At 50.8% G+C, this 21,014-nt stretch overlaps 3 protein-coding genes and 1 pseudogene across 5 annotated transcripts in view; 2 read left to right on the plus strand and 2 right to left on the minus strand.

Moving 5' to 3' along the window:
• Gga3 (golgi associated, gamma adaptin ear containing, ARF binding protein 3) overlaps nucleotides 1-11,242 on the minus strand; it is a 19,233-nt gene extending 7,991 nt beyond the window's left edge. For both annotated transcript variants that reach the window (XM_021212165.2, XM_021212163.2), the window contains exons 1-3: nucleotides 11,177-11,242; nucleotides 2,413-2,497; nucleotides 2,228-2,303 (exon numbers count right to left, since the gene is read on the minus strand). In XM_021212165.2, the coding sequence (XP_021067824.1) occupies nucleotides 2,228-2,303; nucleotides 2,413-2,497; nucleotides 11,177-11,216 (201 nt within the window). In that variant the 5' untranslated portion in view covers nucleotides 11,217-11,242. The remainder of the gene's footprint in view (nucleotides 1-2,227; nucleotides 2,304-2,412; nucleotides 2,498-11,176) is intronic.
• LOC115065394 lies at nucleotides 8,794-8,909 on the plus strand (annotated as a pseudogene).
• A 74-nt stretch (nucleotides 11,243-11,316) lies between the features above and the next one.
• Mrps7 (mitochondrial ribosomal protein S7) lies at nucleotides 11,317-15,041 on the plus strand. Its single transcript, XM_021213417.2, has 5 exons — nucleotides 11,317-11,586; nucleotides 12,109-12,300; nucleotides 12,411-12,474; nucleotides 13,366-13,533; nucleotides 14,223-15,041. Exons 1-5 carry the CDS (start codon nucleotides 11,504-11,506, stop codon nucleotides 14,442-14,444), a joined length of 729 nt encoding a protein of 242 aa, XP_021069076.1. The 5' UTR covers nucleotides 11,317-11,503; the 3' UTR covers nucleotides 14,445-15,041.
• Nucleotides 15,042-15,205: 164 nt separating this feature from the next.
• Mif4gd (MIF4G domain containing) lies at nucleotides 15,206-20,539 on the minus strand. 2 transcript variants are annotated; one of them, XM_021212099.2, is made up of 6 exons: nucleotides 20,359-20,539; nucleotides 19,466-19,597; nucleotides 16,814-16,923; nucleotides 16,556-16,711; nucleotides 16,336-16,371; nucleotides 15,206-15,912 (listed from the first exon to the last, which is right to left on the minus strand). In XM_021212099.2, the coding sequence occupies exons 2-6, from the start codon at nucleotides 19,545-19,547 to the stop codon at nucleotides 15,685-15,687; spliced, it is 612 nt and encodes a 203-aa protein (XP_021067758.1). In that variant the 5' UTR covers nucleotides 19,548-19,597; nucleotides 20,359-20,539; the 3' UTR covers nucleotides 15,206-15,684. The 2 variants fall into 2 exon arrangements, with proteins under 2 accessions (XP_021067758.1, XP_021067755.1); XM_021212096.2 differs by having other exon boundaries at nucleotides 15,222-15,912; nucleotides 16,336-16,428; nucleotides 20,359-20,538.
• Nucleotides 20,540-21,014: the final 475 nt, after the last annotated feature.

The raw sequence follows: 21,014 nt of genomic DNA on the forward strand, positions 1-21,014 counted from the left end.
GCCTCAAACTCAGAAATTTGCCTGCCTCTGCCTCCCAAGTGCTGGGATTAAAGGCGTGCGCCACCAACGCCCAGCATAAATAAATCTTATTGGAAAAAAAAAAAAGGATCCAGTCGCAACTGAAGGGATTCACTCTGAGAGGTGGTGCACTTCCCTGGAGGATTGAGGTTAAACCACAGAACCACTCACCATGGGCCACCCACACACACACTCCCAATAGTGTGCTCTGTAGAGACTGCTATACACAAGTTAGAGTAGGAAATGCTGAGTTCAGATTCCAGGAAGTTGCTGCCAGACTGGGAAGGGGTCTTCCACAAAGATACTTTCCAAAGAGAAAGTTCCGCCGACTCCCAGAATGGTCCTGAGTCCTTTCCACAAATTTGACATTTCTGCAGGTGTAGGAGACATCTAAATCTATTGTTTTGTGTTTATGGGACATTTCCCTTGCTTCCTTGTATTGGCGTGTTCCTATGCTGCTCAGGGCCCCGTCTAGGTAGGAATGCATGTGTGTGCAGGTTACCCTCAGGTGCCCTTGCTGTGGTGACATCCCCCTCGTCGGGGACAGGAGCTCTCACTGGCCGGGACTCACTGCTTAGTCTAGGCCGGCCGGCCGCTGAGACTCAAGAATCTGCCTTTTGTCTTTGCTACCCAGAGCCACATTTGGCTTTTTTTGTGTAGGTTCCAGGGATTGAGCAGCCTGCCTCTGAGTACTGAGTGCTGGGGTTGCATATGCTGAGACAAATGGCAAGTGCTAACAAGCCCCGTGGTTTCTTTTCTTTTCTTTTTTTTTTTCTTTTTTTCAAAATAAACAAACATACATAAGGGAAGAATTTTATTTTATGTGTATAGGTGTGTTTGTCTGCCTGCATATCTGTATATCACATGCAGTGCTGGAGGAAGTCAGAAGAGAACATGGATACTCCGAACTTGACTTAAAGATGGCTGTGATGCCAGGCATGGTGGCACACATCTTAAATCCCAGCACTCGGGCGGCAGAGTTCTAGCCTGATCTACAAATCTACTCTGATCTATCCTGAGTTCCAGGATAGCCAGGGCTGTTACACAGACAAACCTTGTCTCAAGAAACTATAAATAAATAAACACATAAATAAATAAGAATGAATAAAGGAATGAATGATGGTTGTGAACCTCCATGGGCGCTGGGAACTGAACCCTCAGCTTCCAAAGCTTGGTTCCTTTAAAGCAAGGTTTCTCAGTCGGCCGCATCTGGCTGACAGTCTGGGCTGGCCCCTCTTGGCTGTGGGCTCTCCTGTGCACTCAAGGGTATTTAGTAGCACTGGCTACTACTCTCTAGTCGCCACTGTCACACCATCCCCAACAATAAAAGCATCTCCAGACACTACCAATGTCTTCTGGAGACCAAAACTGTCCCCTGCAAGCCATTGGTGGCACATGCCTATAGTATTAACACTTTGGAGATAGAGACACAAGGATCAAAACATCTTTAAAAAAACAAGCCAGGCGTGGTGGCGCATGTCTTTAATCCCAGCACAAGGGAGGCAGAGGCAGGCGGATTTCTGAGTTCGAGGCCAGCCTGGTCTACAAAGTGAGTTCCAGGACAGCCAGGGCTACACAGAGAAACCCTGAAACCCTGTCTTGAAAAACCAAAACCAAAACAAAATTTAAAAACCAACCAATGGTCCTGGTCGCCCTTGGAGGGGTAGGTGGGGGGGGGGGGAATCACCATTTTAGAGGTCCTGGCTCCATAATGGAAGAGCAAGGCACCTGGCCTCTAAGCCCCACTGCTCTATGTCTCCAGCACCCAAATGAAATCAGGCCCAGGAAAGCTGCCGGAGTCCTCTCCACTTGGCTGTTGTCTGAGGAGCAGGGATGCACCTGAATGTCCTTTTCTCTAAAAAAATGCTTACCTCTGCCTGTGGCTGTGACTATCAGCACAGCATCTTCAATGGTACAGGCAGTGCTTCCAGCTATACAATACACTGTATTTACCACACTTGAAGCATCAAGACTACCTTGGTCCTCTGTGAGCCCTCAGGGACCTTGTGCAGGCTCCATGCTAGCTCTGGAGGTGTGAGTGCTTGTGGACCAGCTGACAGCAATGCTCTCTACACATACCCAACTGCTATCAGGGACTTTCTACTGGCCTCTGGGCCTGAGTCTGGTCACTACCAACAGCCTATGTGTGTGTGAGGAAAGCCTTGAACAGTGAACACGCATGGTGTCATCGCCAACAGCAAAGACCTACCGTGAGGGCCTGCACTGCTTCCCATTCCTGTGGAGACTGGATCTTGTGGGCCAGGAGTCGCACAGCAATCTGGGGCCTGGTGGACAAGCACACTACAATCAGCCTGCAATGGAGGAGCCACTGGCCAGGCTTCCGTGCTCGCTTGCACGCACCCTTGCTCCTGCTTGCTCCCTCTCGGGACTCACCCCTCGAGCTCTTTGTTGATCTGATCGCAGAAACCAATGATGTACTCCCAGTCTTCCTGGCGGTTGGAAGGGTTGGTAGCTTTATCTTGGAACAAAACACAAAGGACAACTGACCGTCAAAAAACCAGCCACTCCACATAAGGATATCGTCACAATTTTTAAACAAAAATTGCTTCCAAATCTGTTTCATAACAATACCTCCAGCTGGACATGGTGGCGCACGCCTTTAATCCCAGCACTTGGGAGGCAGAGGCAGGGAGATTTCTGAGTTCAAGNCCAGCTTGGTCTACAGAGTTTGTTCCAGGACAGCCAGGGCTACACAGAGAAACCCTGTCTCGAAAAACCAAAAAAGAATACCTCCAGAATTCAGTCAGACAGGAAATACAAATCCTGCTTTTTGGGCTGGAGAGATGGCTGAGCGGTTAAGAGCTCTTCCAAAGGTCCTGAGTTCAAATCCCAGAAACCACATGGTGGCTCACAACCATCTGTAATGAGATCTGACGCCCTCTTCTGGGATGTCTGAAGACAGCAACAGTGTATTGCATATATGAAATAAAAAAAAACAAAACAAAACAATTTTGCTTTCTGCCCAATATTTTGAAAGTTTCAGTAAAAAAAAGAAAAAAACCTCAGAGGTCAGAGTAGACCGGGATTCAAAGGACAAAGGAACCTGACTGATCAGAATCTCACTGACAACTTCAAGGCCCTGAGTTCAATTCCCAGCAAGCACATGGTAGCTCACAAGCACCTCTAATGGGAGCTGATGCCCTCTTCTGTGTGTCTGAAGACAGCTACAATGCACTCATAAATGTAAATTTAAAGTTTTATTTTAAAAAAATGGCCTCAGGTGGCTACAACACGTCAGGAAACTTGCACATTTTACTATGCAACTGTGATGGTTTGAATGCTTGGCCCAGGGAGTGGCACTATTAGGAGGTGTGGCCTTGTTGGAGTAGGTGTATCACTGTGGGTGTGGGCTTTAAGACCCTCATGCTAGCCTGGTCTACAAAGTGAGTTCCAGGACAGCCAGGGCTATACAGAGAAACCCTGTCTCAAAAAAAAAACAACCCAAAAAAACAAAACAAACAAACAAAAAAACAACCCTCATGCTAGCTGCCTGGAAAACAGTATTCTACTAGCAGCCTTCAGATGAAGATGTAGAACTCTCAGCTCATCCTAAGCTATACCTGCCTGGATGCTGCCATGCTCCCAAGTTGATGATTATGGACCGAACCTCTAAACCTGTAAGCCAGCTCCAATTAAATGTTATTTTTTATAAGAGTTGCCTTGGTCACGTGTCTGTTCACAGCAGTAAAACCCTAAGACAACAACCACTGCTAATAAATGGAGCAGCTAATAAATTCAGCAGGAGCAACAAATGTCTCCGAGAAGCTGAAGATAGGCTGAAGTAGGTCAAAAATAAATAAAAAATGAGTATTTTCTACAGGTCCTTCACAAAGATTTTTTTTTTTTTTTTTTGGGTTTTTCGAGACAGGGTTTCTCTGTGTAGCCCTGGCTGTCCTGGAACTCACTTTGTAGACCAGGCTAGCCTCAAACTCAGAAATCCGCCTGCCTCTGCCTTCCAAGTGCTGGGATTAAAGGCGTGTGCCACCACCACCTGGCTCCAATGAAACATCTTCCAATCTTGTGCAGACTTCCCCAGCATAAACAGAGCTCTGCCGGGCAATTTCAGTGCCCTCAGGTTTAAATGGCCTTCAGTAGTCAAGTGCAGACAGACACTGAGAGCGTTCTGAGGGGCGTGGACTTCTGGAATTCCAGCACTAAAGGTAAAGCAAGCTACAGTTGTTCTGGCCTTCTTCTCTGTTATTCTGGCACCAGTGCTGAAGGAAGACGGACCAGCTGAGGAGGTGAAATGGCTTATCATCCAATACAAATCCAACCCTGCTACTTGCTGTTCAGGACTTCAGGCTCAGACAGAAAGGAAATCCGGAGGTGCATACCTTCTCCAGACAACCTCAATCCTCTGTGGGAACAGACCTGCTAACATTATATGGGCTAGCCTAAGTTTCTGGATTTTGGTTCTAAAGGTGGCCGTTTTCTTCTTTACGTTGATTTATTTGGGGAATGGTGGTGGGGCTCAAGTGCTATGAATATGGAAGTTCAAGGACATCTTATAGGAACTGGCTCTCTAAAGAGAACATCATTTGATGTCTGAAAATCAATTTCAGACGTGGTGGCAAGCATCTCAACTGGCTGAACCACCTCATCTCCACCCTCTTATAGATTCTCATGCTATAGCCCACTGGTCTTCAACTCACCATGATCCTTCTACCTTCTCAAGGACTAAAATTGTAGGTATGCATCACCCCACCAAGCTGTGTTTTCTTTCTTTTTCTTTTTTTAAAGATTTATTTATTATTATACATAAGTACACTGTAGCTGTCTTCAGACATTCCAGAAGAGGGTGTCAAATCTCATTATGGGTGGTTGTGAGCCACCATGTGGTTGCTGGGATTTGAACTCAGGACCTTCAGAAGAGCAGTCAGTGCTCTTAACCGCTGAGCCATCTCTCCAGCCCCAAGCTGTGTTTTCTTAACTTTAAAGTTCAAGGCTAGCCTGAGCTGAGCTATAGAGAAAGTTTTAGGGTTAACCTAGGCAACAAAACCTCATTTCTCAATTTTTAAACAAAGATTATTTATAGCTAGGCGTAGTGGTGCACACCTTTAATCCCAGCATTCAGCAGGCACAGGCAGGCGGATTTCTGAGTTTGAGGCCAGTCTGGTCTACAAAGTGAGTTCCAGGACAGCCAGGGCTATACAGAGAAACCCTGTGTCAAAAAACCAATATATATATATATATATTCGGATTCCATTACAGATGGTTGTGAGCCACCAGGTAGTTGCTGGGAATTGAACTCTGGATCCCTGGAAGAGCAATCAGTGCTCTTAACCACTGAGCCATCTCTCCAGCCCCTTGTTTCACAATTATTTAAAAAGGAAGCTAGAAAAAGGCGCCTGGGGATATATCTCAGCAGTGAGGCCTTGCCTAGCATGTACAAGGCCCATGAGTTCAATGACAAATGCCAATAAACAAATGCAAGGTAGGCTGGGGGTGGTGGCAGGTGCTCACAATCTCAACTTTCATTAAGACAGAAGAAGGAAGGTCTTCTCAGGTTGAGGCAGGATGAGCCTGACAACACTTTTTGTCTGGTTTCAACAGGAAGACTCTGGTGGTTAAAGTTTATATTTGAAAAGTGAGGCCACATGGCATAGGCCCATGCGGTGGCCTTGCTGGAGGAGGTGTGTTACTGGGGGCAGGCTTCGAGGTTTTAAAAGCCCACACCATTCCTTATCTCTGTGTGTCAGGGTTGTATCTCAAGATGCAAGACCTCAGCCACTGCTGCAGTGCTTGTCTGCCTGCTGCCATGGTCCCCCACTTCAAGGTAAGAAGTAAATAGAATTCAAGTGTTTGAGGGCTTGCAGAGCATATGGGGTCTTAGCTTCTCTCTCTAGTAACATACAAGTTTATACATCTATATTTAGAGGAAAAAATGTGGCCAGGGTTTTCTGTTTTGAGGCAGGGTCTTGTGTAGCCCAGGTTAGGCTGAAATCCCTACATAGTCAAGGATGCTCTTGCCTCCTGATACTCCAGCCTCTGCTTCCAAGCACTGGGATAGCAGATATGTGACACCAAAGGGGCTCTTCTCAATCCTGAAAGATGATTTCAGCACTCGGAGGTAGAGACACGAGATCTCTGAATTCAAGGCTAGCTTGATCAGCAGAGTGAATCCCAGGACAGCCACATCTACACAGAGAAACTCTCTTAAAAAAAAACAAAAAAAAAAAAAAAACCCAAAAACCCCAAAAAGAAGATGGATTATTTTATTCAGCAGTGTCCATTTGTCAAGAAATGGTTGACTGGCTGGGTGTGGAGGCACACTTTTTTTTTTTGAGACAGGGTTTCCCTGTGCAGTCCTGGCTGTCCTGGAACTCATTTGTAGACCAGGCTGGCCTCGAACTCAGAGATCCACCTGCCTCTGCCTCCCGAGTGCTGGGATTAAAGGCATGTACCACCACGCTCGGCTAGTGGCACACACTTTTAATCCCAGTACCTCAGATATACAGGCAGGTAGATGTCTGGAGTTCAAGGCCAGCCTATTCTACAAAGCAAGTTCCAGGACAGCCAGGGCTAGAGATGGGAAAACCCAGTTTTGAAAAACAAACAACAGACAATAGCAAAGAGGAAAAGAAAAAAAAGGAAGAAGACACTGAGAGACCTGCTCCAGCCCCAGTGCTTCTCTCCTTAATAGTCACAAGACTTACACTGTGGACAAGGGGAAAACCATCTTCCAAACAGAGTATCATGAGGACTCTTTCCACAAAACATGCCTGTAAGGAGAACTCTCTTCTCAAGCTTGCTCAGCTTCTTACAGCACTTCCTGCACCTTTCACTGTGTGTGCAGGAACACTGCCTGCACAGGGCACAAAATACAACCGGGCAGACAGAGTGCAGTGTGCCAGTGTCTGCAGCTCACATGGCACACCATCAGCCCCAGCAGCTACAGTCCTGGGGGTGGTATGAGGTGACTCTAGCTCTCCAAGTGCCCAGCACGTCAGGCACTCCACGGACCCCCTCAGCTCACACAGGACTAGCAACAATTGAGTTCTCTCCTGCAAACCTGGCTCTGAACCACCCATCTGGGCCCTGCTCTGACTCATCGTTTGTCTATTTTGGGTCTGGGGTGGAAGACTCCTCTGCTGCTTCCATCCCTCCAGATTTCCACCTTCCTCTTCTGCTTAACCACTGCTAGCCTCAACTCCTACAGGACGTCAGAAGATACGGATGAGAATAAGCAGCCTTGACTAATCTAACTCCTCATGGCCTGGGCCTCTCAAGCTGCACACGGCAATGGCTGGAAATAAGCAGACCCAAAAGCACAGCAAAGAAAGGGTTAAGGTCAACTGCCCTGTGCTGCTTTTTTTGAAACAGGGTTTTTTTTTTGTTGTTGTTGTTTTGTTTTTGTTTTTGTATAGCCTTGGTTGTCCTGGAACCAGCTCTGTGTCTGTAGACCAGGCTGGCCTCAAACTCAGAAATCCACCTGCCTCTGCCTCCCAAGTGCTGGGATTAAAGGCGTGCGCCACTGCCCGGCTTTCCCCTATTTCTATACACAGTATCTACCACTATCTGCTGCCTCTTCCCTTTCCTTACCCGCTCCTGAGTTCACTCACACCTTCACCTTTTATCACATATTCCTTACTGTTCTATGTGGGAAGGGGGTGGAAGGGGAGATATGTGGCATGTCATAAATGTTAAGGTCAAATGACAACTTGAAGTTGGTTCTCTTTCCACCATGTGGTTCCCCAGGATAAAACTCAGGTCCTAAGGCAAGTGACCTCACCTGCTGAGCCACTTCAGCCTCTGGAGCCACCGTCCTAATCCTCAATCTTTCTCAGTCATGCCCTCCCAGAATGTCTCCTCTAACACCACACACACACACACACACACACACACACACACACACACACACACACACACACACACGGCGCTTCTCTCCTCATTTACATGGTTCTAGTGGTTGAACTCAAGTGTAGCCAGGCTGGCACAGGAAGCACACTCACTGAGCCATCCTGCCTATACTGTTTGGTTTGTCTGTTTTTGAAAGCCACCTCACCCTGTAACCCTTAATGACACTAATCCTTTATGTACCCCAGCTGGTCCCACTTTGGGGAGATGCTCCTGCCTCACCATCCACGTTCTGGCAAGTCAGATGTGAGCCACCACGCTTGGTTTACTCTCATCAGTCAGGTCCCCCCCACCAATCCTCCTACCAGGACAGTTTCATCGGGTGTAAGAGGAATGGGACACTTGGGAGGCAGAGGCAGGCGGATTTCTGAGTTCGAGGCCAGCCTGGTCTACAGAGTGAGTTCCAGGACAGCCAGGACTACACAGAGAAATCCTGTCTCGAAAAAACAAAACAAAACAAAACAAACAAACAAACAAACAAAAAACAAAAAAGGCAGAATGGGAGCCTGCTACCTGCTGTCAACACATAACAGTCTCCGTGACTCAAATGGTCCTATACTCATACAGTTGCTAACTGGTGTGCTCTACGCATGGCCACCCAGTGTTCTCATGGTGGGTTCCCATGATTTTTAAGTCCTAGCTTGCTGCTGCCTTCTCCTTCGGACTTAGGTCATTCTCCACTTCCCTGTTCCAGTTACCTAAGGAAGCCTGCATTTTAGTACTTAGGCTGCCACTCAGAATCTTTACTGCCTCAATTTCTATCCATTCTGATAGCACGTCCATCCTGGGCCTTTTTACTTCATTTCTGTTTTTGTAAGGCTGGCATGGAACCCGGTGCCTCGCACATGTTAAGTAAGAGTTCCACCACGGAACAAGTGTTTAAACTTTGTTGTTCTTGTGTTCACTTCAGCAGCCCATAAACTAACACTAGAATGATACAGAAAGATTAGCACAGCCCCTTTGCAAAAATGACACTCAAACTGGTGAAATGCTGACCCCCATACCTTCTTTTCCAGACAGGGTTTCACCGTGTAGTTCTGGCTGTCCTGCAACTCACTCTATAAACCAGGCTAGCTTTGAACTTAGAGAGATCTGACTGCCTCTGCTTTCTGAGTGCTGGGATTAAAGATATGCACTACTATGCCTGGCTAAAATAAACTCAATACTTATAAAACACTAGCTGAATATGCCAAGCAGGCCTCAAGAGAGAGCTGAAGTCATCAAGAGATGGTTTGTAAGGAAGAATATTCTGAGATTGGTTTGAAGTACATAACTAAGCAAGGGGAAGAGGGCTTCAGGGTTAATGAGAACAGTGTGTGCTGGTGGGAAAAACATCACAAGGCCATCAAAGGAAAAGGCAGGTAATGGCCAGAGACAGACTGGGAGGAGGGTAGTTGGGTGGCAGCCCTGGAATGGTGATAAGCTATAACTGCTCTCTTAGGAACAGCATGCAGAGTGGACCAAGGAGAGGCTGCTGCAGTAATTCAGGCAAACCGTAGGTGACAAGGACCTTCACAAAGATGGCATTGACTGGTTCAATGGACTGGTACAAGTCACACTGTCTAGTCAGACGATGATCATCTGAAATCCCAGCAGCTCAAGACAGAGCAGAAAGAGCAGGCGTTTAAAGCCAGCCTTGGCTTCCTGAGACTCTGTCTCACAAAGACAAAACTAACTCAACCCTGCTTAGCGCAGCTTAGGTCATTAACATTACTCCATTTTTCCTGTTACCATCTGTGCAGTGAATCAATTCTGTTCTGGCTATTACCCAGTTACACAGTTCTAGGAAAACGGTCTGAGTGGAGTCGGAATGTCCTATTTGAATTGTGGCAACAGAACCTGTTTCATTGTGATACTTGGTCTACAATTTCAATTATTTTCATCTTTCAAGAAGGGGATTGGAGCCGGGTGTGGTGGCGCATGCCTTTAATCCCAGCACTTGGGAGGCAGAGGCAGGTGAACTTCTGAGTTCCAGAACAGCCTGGTCTACAGAGTGAGTTCCAGGACAGCCAGGGCTACACAGAGAAACCCTGTCACAAAACAAAACAAAACAAAGGGGAGGGGGATTGGAAACTAGGCCTGGTAGTGCACACTTTTAATCCTAGCACTGGGGAGGCAGAGGCAGGAGGATCTCTGTGAGTTCGAGGTCAACCTGGTCTATACGCAGCTGACTGGACACTGGGATCCTTGGGTAAATGATTTTAACCAACGCCTGTAATCCAGCACTGTATACAACCCAGAGACCTGTTACATATCGGGAGATAGCTCTGTGCCCTGCCTGCAAACATAGGACACTGGAACTGTGATCTTACTTTTCTTTTGGGATGCAGCCCCCCCCTTAAGGCTTAATTTCAATCTCCTGAAGGGTAGTTCTTAAGGAAGGCCACTAGGAACAACACTCAAGACATCAAAGAGACAACTGTATTCAGTAAAGGATTTCCAGCTAAGGGCTCTACAAAGGCATCTTACCTAATTTGTCTCCATTTCAGAGGCTCCCCCGGGGCTAGCCCTTAGTAAAGTTAATTTATTGAACCTTGATGAGGCGTGATTAGCCAGCCTTATTAACCCTTACTAAACAACCAGTATGAACTGCCCGCTAACGTTAAACCTTACTCCTCTGGAGCAATGTACAAATTAGTAAGGATAGCAACACGTCGATACAGCAGCAGATTCATGGCTCTTTGAGACACCCAAGAGCGGGTTATCTCGTTAAAATGAGTGCATGCATGTGTGTATGTGTGTGTGCGTGCATATGTGCATGCGTGTGTGTGTGTGTCCCTTCCATACATATTTAGCAAGCTACGTGGTACACCGTTCCCTGTAGTCGCGCTTTGGAAAAGAATTCTCCCTTCCATCATCATCCTCACTGAGGATGGTCCCGCTCCGGGAGCTGCCAGCGGTGTGTGTGGCGTGGCACCGCTCCCCGCGGGACCCGTGCAAGTCCGGGCCCGTCCAATCAATGCACGGTCCCAGAGCACAGGCTGGGCGCCACCTCAACCTCCCCATCGCGCCCGCCCGTCAGCCCGAGGAGCCCGGGTGTCGCCTTCCGGGCCTGCGGGATCTCGCGCTGCAGGTGTCACCCGCGGGAGCCCGAGGACGCGCGGCGGGGAAGGGCCGCTGCTCGCCAAGGGGTGTGAACGCGGGATGCTCGCCGCGAGGCGACGCTGGGCGCGGACTGCCGTGGGCCGCCGCCACCGCCGCGGCGGAGGGGATGGCGCAGGGAGGGAGGAGGAGGAGGCCCGTGGTTGGAGGTCAGGCAGAGGCGGCCCCGGATACTCACTCAGCCAGGACTCCAGGCTCTCCCCTTCCGCCTCCGCCATATTGCAGCCGCCCGGACCGGCCCTGCGCCCTCAAGCCTCGCGAGGTTCTGCGCGAGCAGGGCGGGGCCCGCATGGGGGCCTGAGAGCGCCGAGGGCTGCGGTCCACGGGCGCGCCGGACCGCGTCGGAGGCCGCGAGGACGAGGGTGTGTCCTCGCTTCTTCCTCAGCGGGAACCTCCGAGGGGAGACCCAGGCCCGAGTAAACCGCGCAGGTTCTCATCCGTGGCCTGTCGCTCACTCACGCAGGCGCGCCGTGGGCAGCCCGCCGAGGTCCTGAGAGCGGCCAAGATGGCTGCCCCCGCACTGCGCGCCCCGCGTCGCTGGTCCGGGCTGGCCCTGGGAGTGAGGTGCGCCGTCCGGAACCTTCCAGGGTGAGAAGGCAGCGCGTGGCCGGGACCGCCGCTCGGACCTTCACGGGAGGACCTGGGGGAAGGGAAGAAGGCGCAGGCGAGCGGCGCTGAGTCCTGGCGCCGGAGGGCACTAACTCGGGGCGCCGAGATGGCCGACTCCAGCCATTTAACGGGGCCGGATTGAGGGCGTCGTAGCCTGTCCCCTGCCCGACAGGCCGGGGTGACCTAGATGGATTCTACCCGGAGCCGAGGGTGCGGCCCTGCTAGAGATCTGAGAACTGGGATTGCCTGGGCGGTTGGGGGAGAGCCGGCTGGCGACGGACCAGTGGCCAGTTTCGGGGTGGGGGGCTGCCTACCTCTTGGGACAAAGGGTCAGAACTACTGCCAGGTTCGCCGGCGGTCCCACTGTCCACCCAGCGCCACTGTCCCTCGTCAGCGTGATGGCACTTGCGGCTTACTGTTAAGTCAAGCTGGTTCACTTTTGTGGAGTCACAGATTGACCCGTGGAGTTGTGTGTCTGCTTCCTCCTCGTCCCCCTCCCAGGCTCACACAGGTGAGGGGGAGCCGCTATGCCCCCGAGTTCAGGGAGCCCCTGATTGACAAGGAATATTACCGCAAGCCGGTGGCGGAACTCACCGAAGAGGAGAAATATGACCAGGAGCTCAAGAAAACCCAGCTCATCAAAGCTGCGGCTGCGACTGAAACCAGCTCGGTGTTCGCAGACCCCGTCATCAGGTGAGGTGCAGGTGCCCCTCTTCTGTGGGCTGGAACTCGCCCGGGGATGGTTTCTGCTGAGGGATCCCTAGTACAGCGCAGAAAAGCTAACCATGTTTTTCTCCTTGAAGCAAATTCACCAACATGATGATGAAGGGAGGCAACAAAGTTCTGGCCCGGTCCCTCATGGCCCAGGTAAGCCCGCTTCTTCCTCTTCTGCTTGTCTTTTCCCTTGGGCTCGGTGTCTCTGCTTTACACCATGGCTTCAAAACTAGAGAACAGGTTTCTATTCCTGTCATTAAAATTTCCAAGATCTGGGATTGGTGGCGCCCACCTCAAATCCCATCGCTGGAGAAGGCATTTGATTCCAGCACTCAAGAGGCAGAGATAAGTCAGATCTCTGAGTTCAAGGCCAGCTTGAGCTACAGAGTGAGTTCTGGAACAGACCTACTTAGTGAGATCCTGTCTTAAAAACAATCAATCAAAAAAGAGCCAGGGGTAGGCAGATCTCAGAGTCCCAGGACAGCCAGAGCTGTATATTAAGACCCAATCTTGGGGTGGGATGGTGTGGGGGTTGGGGACAACCTAACAATAAGAGGCAGAGTTGGAAAGTTTGAAGCCACGAGGGTCAAAAGCTAGTTTCACCCCAGCCAGAGCTACACAAAGTCCCCCCAGAAGTTTCCCGTTCTGTCAACATTAAAAAAGTTCTTGGCCGGGCAGTGGTGGTGCACTTTTAATCCCAGCACTTGGGAAGCAGAGGCAGGCGGAACTACTGTCTCTGTTTGAGGCCAGCCTGATCTGCACAGTGAATTCCAGGACTACACAGGGAAACCCTGTCTCAAAACAAGAAGAATCTCACCCTGATCTTGGGGTCATAGTCTATCAAAGCAGGAGGCACTTAAACTGGAGCTTTTCTGAAAGAGGCTCTCATAGAGCACAGTTTGGCCTGACCTTGCTGTGCACCCGAGGATAACCTTCATCTCCTGACTCTCCTGCCTCCAGCTCCCCGTGCAGTCACAGGTGTGCAGCGCTCCCAGGTGAGCGGGGTAAACTTAGGGCCCGAGCAGCCTCTTGTGTCTCTTGCAGACTCTGGAAGCTGTGAAAAGGAAGCAGTTTGAAAAGTACCGTGCTGCCTCCGCGGAGGAACAGGCCACCATTGAACGGAACCCCTACAGGATCTTCCACGAGGCACTCAAAAACTGTGAGCCTGTGATTGGGTTGGTGCCGATCCTCAAAGGGGGCCATTTCTACCAGGTGATTGGGGAGCCTGTGTGTGAGACGGGTCGGGGGAGGGGTGGGGGGAGTGCCTAGAGTTGAGCCAAGTGTAATAACCCTTGAAATTGAGGACTGTCAGAATCTGCTTGTGTGAGGCCCAACGTGTAAATGCCACAGGTAGAGGACAAATTGTCCAGTGTCCTGTGTAGCCTAAGCTATGAACTCTTTCTTGGTAAAGGACTGTGTTTACCTGCCATTGTCTGGGGTAGCCCTGGACCCACGACCATTCATTACTGAAGTGTGGTCCCTATCAGCGGTTAGCTACTTTATGTTATTCTATTAGGTCATTTTTCCCTTTAATATCAGTGCCTAAGACCAGATTTTTTTCCCAGTGTCTTTGGTATGTGGCATGAAGTGGGTTCCAGGCAAGCGGTTCTTGTAGAGAAAGCTGCATTTTAGGCACTTTGGTCTGAAGTAGCTGGCTTGGCTCAGGCAGCAGGCTTTCCCCAGTTGGTGCTTGTGTCAACTTGACAAAGCTTCCTCTGGTGGAGGGAGGTGCTTACTGTTTATTACTGGAATGTTCCTTAGTCACAGGTGCCTGCGGTACAAGGAAGTCTGACAAGGGAGCGAGCGGTTGGTTCTGTACTCAGGGCCCGTCCTAGGAATAGTGCGGGACAGTACACGGTAACTTGTTAGGCGCAAATCAACTTCAGCTTGCCTCTGTCCAGGTCCCCGTGCCTCTCGCTGACCGACGTCGGCGCTTCTTGGCCATGAAGTGGATGATCACAGAGTGCCGAGAGAATAAACCGCGGCGGACGCTGATGCCAGAGAAACTGTCACATGAGCTGCTGGAGGCTTTTCATAATCGGGGCCCCGTGATCAAGAGGAAGCACAATATGCATAAGATGGCAGAGGCCAACCGTGCCCTGGCCCACTACCGCTGGTGGTAGCAGGAGAAGAAAGGAGAGGTGGAAAAGGACACACTGCCACGAGAAACCACTCGAGGGCTGGAGAGGTGGTTAAAGGCACTCACTGCTCTTTCCAAAGGACCTGGTTTGATTCCCAGCACCCACACGGAGGCTCACTGACCACCTGTAACTCCTGTTCCAAAGGTTTCAATACCTTCTGACCTATGTGGGCACCACGCGTGCACATGGTATACAGACATAGGTGCAGACAAACATCTATACATACAATACCACTAATAAATGTTAAATATTTGAACTACTGTCCTGTTGGAAAGTTCTGGAGGGAAGTTAAGGACGGAGAGTGCTGTTTGTAATTCAGTCTTCCGTCCTATCTTTGATTCTCCATGCCGGCTAGAAGTTGGCTACAACTTGAGTGAAACTGCCTCTCACACAGTGAGATGCACTCAAGAGGAGGAGCATGTGTTGTCCAGTAATCCAAATTGGTTCCCCTACTCCCCCACTCCAACCTCTCAAAGACAGAATGTGTCTCCTTAGAGATTTCCTGCAAGAAACTCAGGTCCAATCTGGATTAGAATAAAGACCTCTGGGGCTGGAGAGATGGCTCAGTGGTTAAGAGCACTGACTGCTCTTCTAGAGGTCCTGAGTTCAATTCCCAGCAACCACATGGTGGCTCACACCCATCTGTAAGGGGAATCTGATGCCCTCTTCTGATGTGTGTCTGAAGACAGTTGCGGTGGACTCATAAGTAAAAAGACCTTCAGCTTGGGGTACACCTTTGGATGCTATGGAAATATGCAGTTTGGTTTCATAAAAGATTTATTAGAAAACAGTCACTCATGACTGGAGGAAACAGGCTTACCTCCACAAAAGTCTATAAAATATATAAAACACCATTTCTTGTAACTTGCCCTTAACATCCCTAAGCATTCCAGCAATGGCTAAAATTGCCCCTTTTATAGACGGGAAAACTATAGAAGAAGCACCAAGGTCATGTTGCACCAGTGGCTACACAGTTCAGTGCTTGTTAGTTGATTTCTCACTGCCAGGCCCAGGAGGAAGGTGGTGGAAAGCTAACAGGACCTGAAGGCGGAGGAAGACAGTCTTCAGCCAGGAGACAAGTCTGTTTGGTTTCTCCACAAGTCCAGAGTGAGGGAAGGGAAGAGGGCAGAACCACAGCAGTCAGAAAAGTCTAGAAGGGGCAGAAGCAAGGATTCCAGTGCCAGCTTGAAAGGGTCACGGGAGGGCATGTGCAGACCTAGGCTTAGTCAGAAACCTCACTGTAGTAATACTTGTGGGCAGCAGGAGTGGTCTTCCAGCCAGCTGCCCGGAACTCAATCATCTCCAGCAGCAGGAGCCGGGCCAGGGAGCTGAGGTCAGTCGGGAGCAGGAAGCCATCCCGGATTAGGATAAAGAGCTCATCCATGCGCTGCCCATTCATCTTCTCCAGCTGCTCCCCAACCCGGTGCAGCTGCAGCACCAGGCAGTCCACCTGCAGGGGCAGTGGCGAGGCCTGCTCAGCCAGAGGGAGGAGCAACATGGCACAAGGAGGTGACAGCACCATTCTGACACCAGGGGGCATGGCCCAAATCTTACCAAAAGGGACTTTTCCAGAACATTCTGACCAGGCTGAACTCCAAACCAGGCCTGCCTCAACAAACAGTCGCTTAACCCTCCTCTTCCGGATACCCCTGACTCCCAGATGGTTTCTGTGCCCACAGCTGGCCACAGCTTTTGCCATTCCTAGCACAAGGCTTCAATAGTGGAGCCTTGGCCTCTCTCTGTGTGCTGGATAAATTCCAGCCACTGTAGTTTGTCTAGTGATGCCTACAGGCCTTAGCTGTCCCTGATGTCCCTGGCTAAGGAGCAGTGCCCTCCATGGCTGGACTCCACAGCCTTGTCAATGGTCACTCACCTCCTCTTCCCTGCTCAGACTCTCAGGCTGGGCCAGCTGGAAGAGACAGTCATAGACAGGGTTAACCAGGGCCATCATGGGCATATTGTTCACCTGTGGGGAGAGCAAAGGCAGCAGGGGGGCTGCATTGGTGGGAGCTGCAGTCTGGAGGAAGCGATCCAGCCTTGGCCTTGGGACATAGGCCTTCACTGCTGTAAAGGTGACTTCCCTTGCCTCTCACCCTCAGGTAGTCAAAGATGTTGCAGATAAAGGTGACATAGCAGACCCAGCCCTGCAGGGAGCATGCTCGGAGCTGCTCCCGGGCATCGTACTCCTTCTGCAGCCGGTTGAGGAGCCCACGGCGGAAGACGCTCTGGCCCGCTTGCTTACTCTCTGCCTGTGAGCCGAAGAGAGGGTGGTAAGCAGGGCGCTGGTCAGCCTGTGCCTGACCCTAAGGTGGCATCCTCGGGGCATCCTCCCTCTCTGCCTGCCCCCACACCTGAATGATGGCATAGCACATGCGTCCCGCTTCCTTGCTGAATACACAGTCCTGCAGAGAATGGTCCACAATCACGTTGGCTACTCTCTCCAAGTCCACAGCACTGGGATCTGGCAAGAGACAGGAGGGGAGTCTACAGCTGCCTACTTAATCACATTTGCCTCCATCTGCTAAGGATTGAAGTGGGCTTGTTTGGTTTTTTTTGTTTTTTTTTTTTTTTTTCGAGACAGGGTTTCTCTGTGTAGCCCTGGCTGTCCTGGAGCTCACTCTGTAGACCAGGCTGGCCTCGAACTCAGAAATCCACCTGCCTCTGCCTCCCGAGTGCTAGGATTAAAGGCATGTGCCACCACTGCCCAGCTGGGTTTGTTTTTCTTTGAGAGAGGGTCTCACCAGGTAGCCTTGGCTGGCCTGGCACACTATGTAGACCAGTTCTCAAACCCACGGAAATGCTCCTGCCTCTGCAGCCTGGGTACTGGGATTAATGTCAGATACCACCACACCCAAGGACTGGAGGTATTTGTAATAAATAGGGTACCCCTCACCACATGCTTAAGAGATGAAGAGAAAACCAGCAGGAAGGCACTTGAGGTAGAAGCAAGAAATATCAAGACATTAGGGCTACCCTTGCCTAAAGACAGAGTTCCAGGATAGCCTGGGCTACATGTGACTGTGTCTCAGAAGGGAGCTGGATTGAGTGGCACACACCTATAATCCTATGGCCTGAGAGGTAGAGATAGGCCAGCCTGGTCTACAGAGCAAGTTCCAGGCCAGCCAGGGCTACACAGCGAGACCCTGTCTTTAAAGTTGAGGGCATAAAGGGCGTAATTTAGGGAACAAGCAATATGCCTACTATGTGTGGACCAAAGACTAGAGACAAGGCAACCAAACCAAACCAAAAAAAACATATTCTCCAGAGAAGGTGGTTATAACCATTCTGAGCGAGGGCAGGGCAGCTCTCACTGTCAGGACCCCGGCTGCCCAATCAGAAAACAGATAAAGCCATGCCTCAGTGGGTAAGAGCACTTGCTTTGCAGAGAGCCCAGGTTTGATTCCCAGCTTCCACGCTGGCAGTTCACGGGCACCTAGAACTTCAGTTCCAGAGGCTCGGCTACCCTCCTTTGCCTCCACAGGCACAGTGTATGTGTGGTTCACAAGCAGACGAGCAGGTATACACATAAACAAACAAAAACCTATTTGTACTCTGCCAGGAATGGTGCAAACCTTTTATCCCAATCCTTAGGCAGAAGGGGCAGGCCTGCCAGGGAGAGATCCTATGCTAATAAATCAATGAATGTAGGACTAGGAGGCTGCAGGAGACCAAAGCACAAGTGTAGTTTCTTAGGCTACACATCTTTTATTTTCTGGCACTACCTTGATGGCGAACACTAAATGCCAAGCCTTCTACATTTTTTTTAAAGATTTATTTATTTTTTATATGTGTGTATACACTGTAGCTGTCTTCAGACACTCCAGAAGAGGGCATCAGATTTTTGTTATGGATGGTTGTGAGCCACCATGTGGTTGCTGGGATTTGAACTCAGGACCTTTGGAAGAGCAGTCGGTGCTCTCAACCACTGAGCCATCTCACCTACATTTTTTTTTTAAGAGATAGTCTTGTCTTGCAATTTAGCTCTGGCTGGCCTCAAGCTCACCATGTAATTTTTTTTTAAAAGTTCATTCATGTCATATGTATGAATATTTTCTTGCATGTATATATGCATGCCAGGTGTTTGCCTGATACCAATAATCAGAGGACGGCACGGGATCCTGAGAACTGAGCTACCAATGGTATCGAGCCTCCCGAGGTCCTCTGCGAGTCAAGTGTTCTTTACGGCTTTCTGTTCTGTTCTGTTTTGGTGACAGCATCTCATTAAGCAGCCCCAGCTATTGTGCCTCCTACTTGCTGGGGTTAAGAGTACACAAATGCTCTAAACCACTGGGCCATCTCTCCTCCCACAGGCACTGTCTGTGTTGAGCAGTTTGGCCTTGAATTTGTGCTAACCCTCCTACCTCTGTAATCTGCTGGGATTACAGGCATGCACCATGTAATCTGCTGGGATTACAGGCATGCACCATGTAATCTGCTGGGATTACAGGCATGCACCATGAACGTGGCTTGTGTGTTCTCAAAACAGAGGCTCCAGACATGAGTAGCTGTATGGAGACTTCTCCAAAATGTTTAGCTTAGCGCGTGGTGGCAACTGTTAATTGTTCTGCCAAACTTCTGTCCCGCGTGTTACAGCGGAAGGGCCAGGCAATTACATATCCCCTCTGCCAGGCTGATTCTCCAATCTCTGTCCAAACCAGGGATCTCCCTACATTCAAGGGTGCGGACTGCACCAAATGCAAAGCCTTTAAAGAGAAAGCAGTGTCCTCTTTCATGGGCACTTAAAGGCTTTCTGATCTTAGATCTCTGTGATTCATTCTCCAAAATACTAGCTTAAATGTGGCGAAAATTAGGTTGTGACTTACTCTGAGAGCCAAGGAAGGGCTCGGGCATTGCCTGGCTCTGGGCCTCAGCCCCCCAGCGCGGCTCTTACCCAAACAGAATATGCGTCTGGGAACCTCACTGGCTCATCAAGTCTGACTCTGGTAGTGTGCTGGATAGTTTTCTGTCAACTTGGCAAATTTAGTGGTGGGTGGGAGGCTCACCTTTGAGCGCGGTCTTCAGCAGCTTCTGAGACTCTGCATCAAAGGACTGGATTTTATAATCATCTCTAGTGGCCTCGCCCATGACGGTCTAGGCCCGACAGGTTTTCACTGGCCTGAAACTAAGGACAGCACCTGAGAAGCAAAGAGGGTTGAGGCTTCAAGGGTGAACCACAAAGCTCCGGATTCTAGTCCTGTAGGCACTGGGCCGGGCAGACCAGGCCTTGGGACGGGTGGAACTGGACTTTCTGTCGCGTTCAGTGCTTGGCTGAGTGCCCACCAAACTTGGCTTCGGGCGGAGTAGTTGAGCACCAAGTAGCCACCTGCTGCTCAACTGAAGGAAACCCAGGCTTCTGGGTTACATATGAGAAGTGAAGCGGGAATTCACCTACGATCGCAGCGGGATCTGGGTTATCGGCAGTCAGTATCGGGGTAAATTTCGGGGAGTAAATACTGAACTGGGTGTGGAGAGAGGTAAACGTCAGACTCGCCCTCATCATCTAGCACGGAGGACGCTGGCTCAGTCCAAGCCGCAGATCCTGATACCAGCAGGGCTCCGAGCCCCTCTCTCCCAGCGTTTCCAGTGCGTCCTGCCCACAGAGCCCACCCCTGCAGCCGTTGAGCCAGGGCCGGCCCGCGTGGGAGGGCGCCTGCGTCTGGGGCGCGCCCGGCGTGGTACCGCGCGGCGGCGGAGCTCTTCTCGCGTTGCGGCGCCAGGGCGACTCGCGAGCGCCGCCTGCCGGCCACGGCTCGCCCTCGCCTCCGCACCCCGCCGCCGCCGCCCCGGGCCGCTCCCTCGCTTGGCGCGGAGACGGATCAGCACCCGACAACTGCGACACCGCCACCGCCGCGCGCTGAGAGCTCACCGGCCTCTGTCCCCTTCCCACCCGGCGCACCTCCGCCTTGTTTCTGACCGCGAAAGTCTCCGAGCGTTGGGCTGGACCTGCCCTGAGATTCGCGTGAAGTCGTTGGTCTTGCCGGGTCGTACCCCGCGCCGGGGTCACCATGTCCCTTGCCGGGCTCAGGTGAACTAGGTCAGAGACTCCCCGGCCGTGCAGCGTGGGAGGAGCCTCGGGAAGGCGTGGCCTGGCCGGGAGGAGGGGCGTAGTCGTCTGGGGTTTGGCCGGTTAAAGCGGAGGGCAAGGGCTGAGGCACACTGGCAACTCCCTCTCCTGCCACTCCCGGCAAAATAAGTTTTAAACCAAAGGAGCAGCCAAGATAAAGGGCCCTGGGTCTTTCCTGGGGGGAAGTCGGGGCATCACTGCTGCGCACAGAGGACCAGGAGCCAAAGCTCGCGGCAGAGTTGCCACAGCCAGCCCTCAGGGTGATAGGTACAAAAAAAGCTCGAGAAGGTCCTGAGGGCGGGGTAATGAGGAGCACGGAATTTACTTCAATAAGACTTCTTAAAAGGAAAAAATTTGCCAGGCATGGTGGTGCATGCCTTTAATCCCAGCACTCGGGAGGCAGAGGCAGGAGGATTTCTGAGTTCGAGGCCAGCCTGGTCTACAAAGTGAGTTCCAGGACAGCCAGGGCTACACAGAGAAACCCTGTC

This window comes from Mus pahari, chromosome 14, assembly GCF_900095145.1.
Source record: "Mus pahari chromosome 14, PAHARI_EIJ_v1.1, whole genome shotgun sequence".
NCBI lineage: Eukaryota > Metazoa > Chordata > Mammalia > Rodentia > Muridae > Mus > Mus pahari.

Excerpts from the sequence above, each read along its gene's own strand:
- Mrps7 (XM_021213417.2), top strand. The coding sequence starts at position 11,504 with ATGGCTGCCCCCGCACTGCGCGCCCCGCGTCGCTGGTCCGGGCTGGCC. Across the intron at positions 11,587-12,108 it reads GCCGTCCGGAACCTTCCAGG|GCTCACACAGGTGAGGGGGA; the intron begins GTGAGAAGGCAG and ends TCCCCCTCCCAG. Across the intron at positions 13,534-14,222 it reads AAGGGGGCCATTTCTACCAG|GTCCCCGTGCCTCTCGCTGA; the intron begins GTGATTGGGGAG and ends GCCTCTGTCCAG.
- Mif4gd (XM_021212096.2), bottom strand. The coding sequence starts at position 19,547 with ATGGGCGAGGCCACTAGAGATGATTATAAAATCCAGTCCTTTGATGCA. Across the intron at positions 16,712-16,813 it reads TGTGCTATGCCATCATTCAG|GCAGAGAGTAAGCAAGCGGG; the intron begins GTGTGGGGGCAG and ends TTCGGCTCACAG. Across the intron at positions 15,913-16,335 it reads GTCTGAGCAGGGAAGAGGAG|GTGGACTGCCTGGTGCTGCA; the intron begins GTGAGTGACCAT and ends CTGCCCCTGCAG.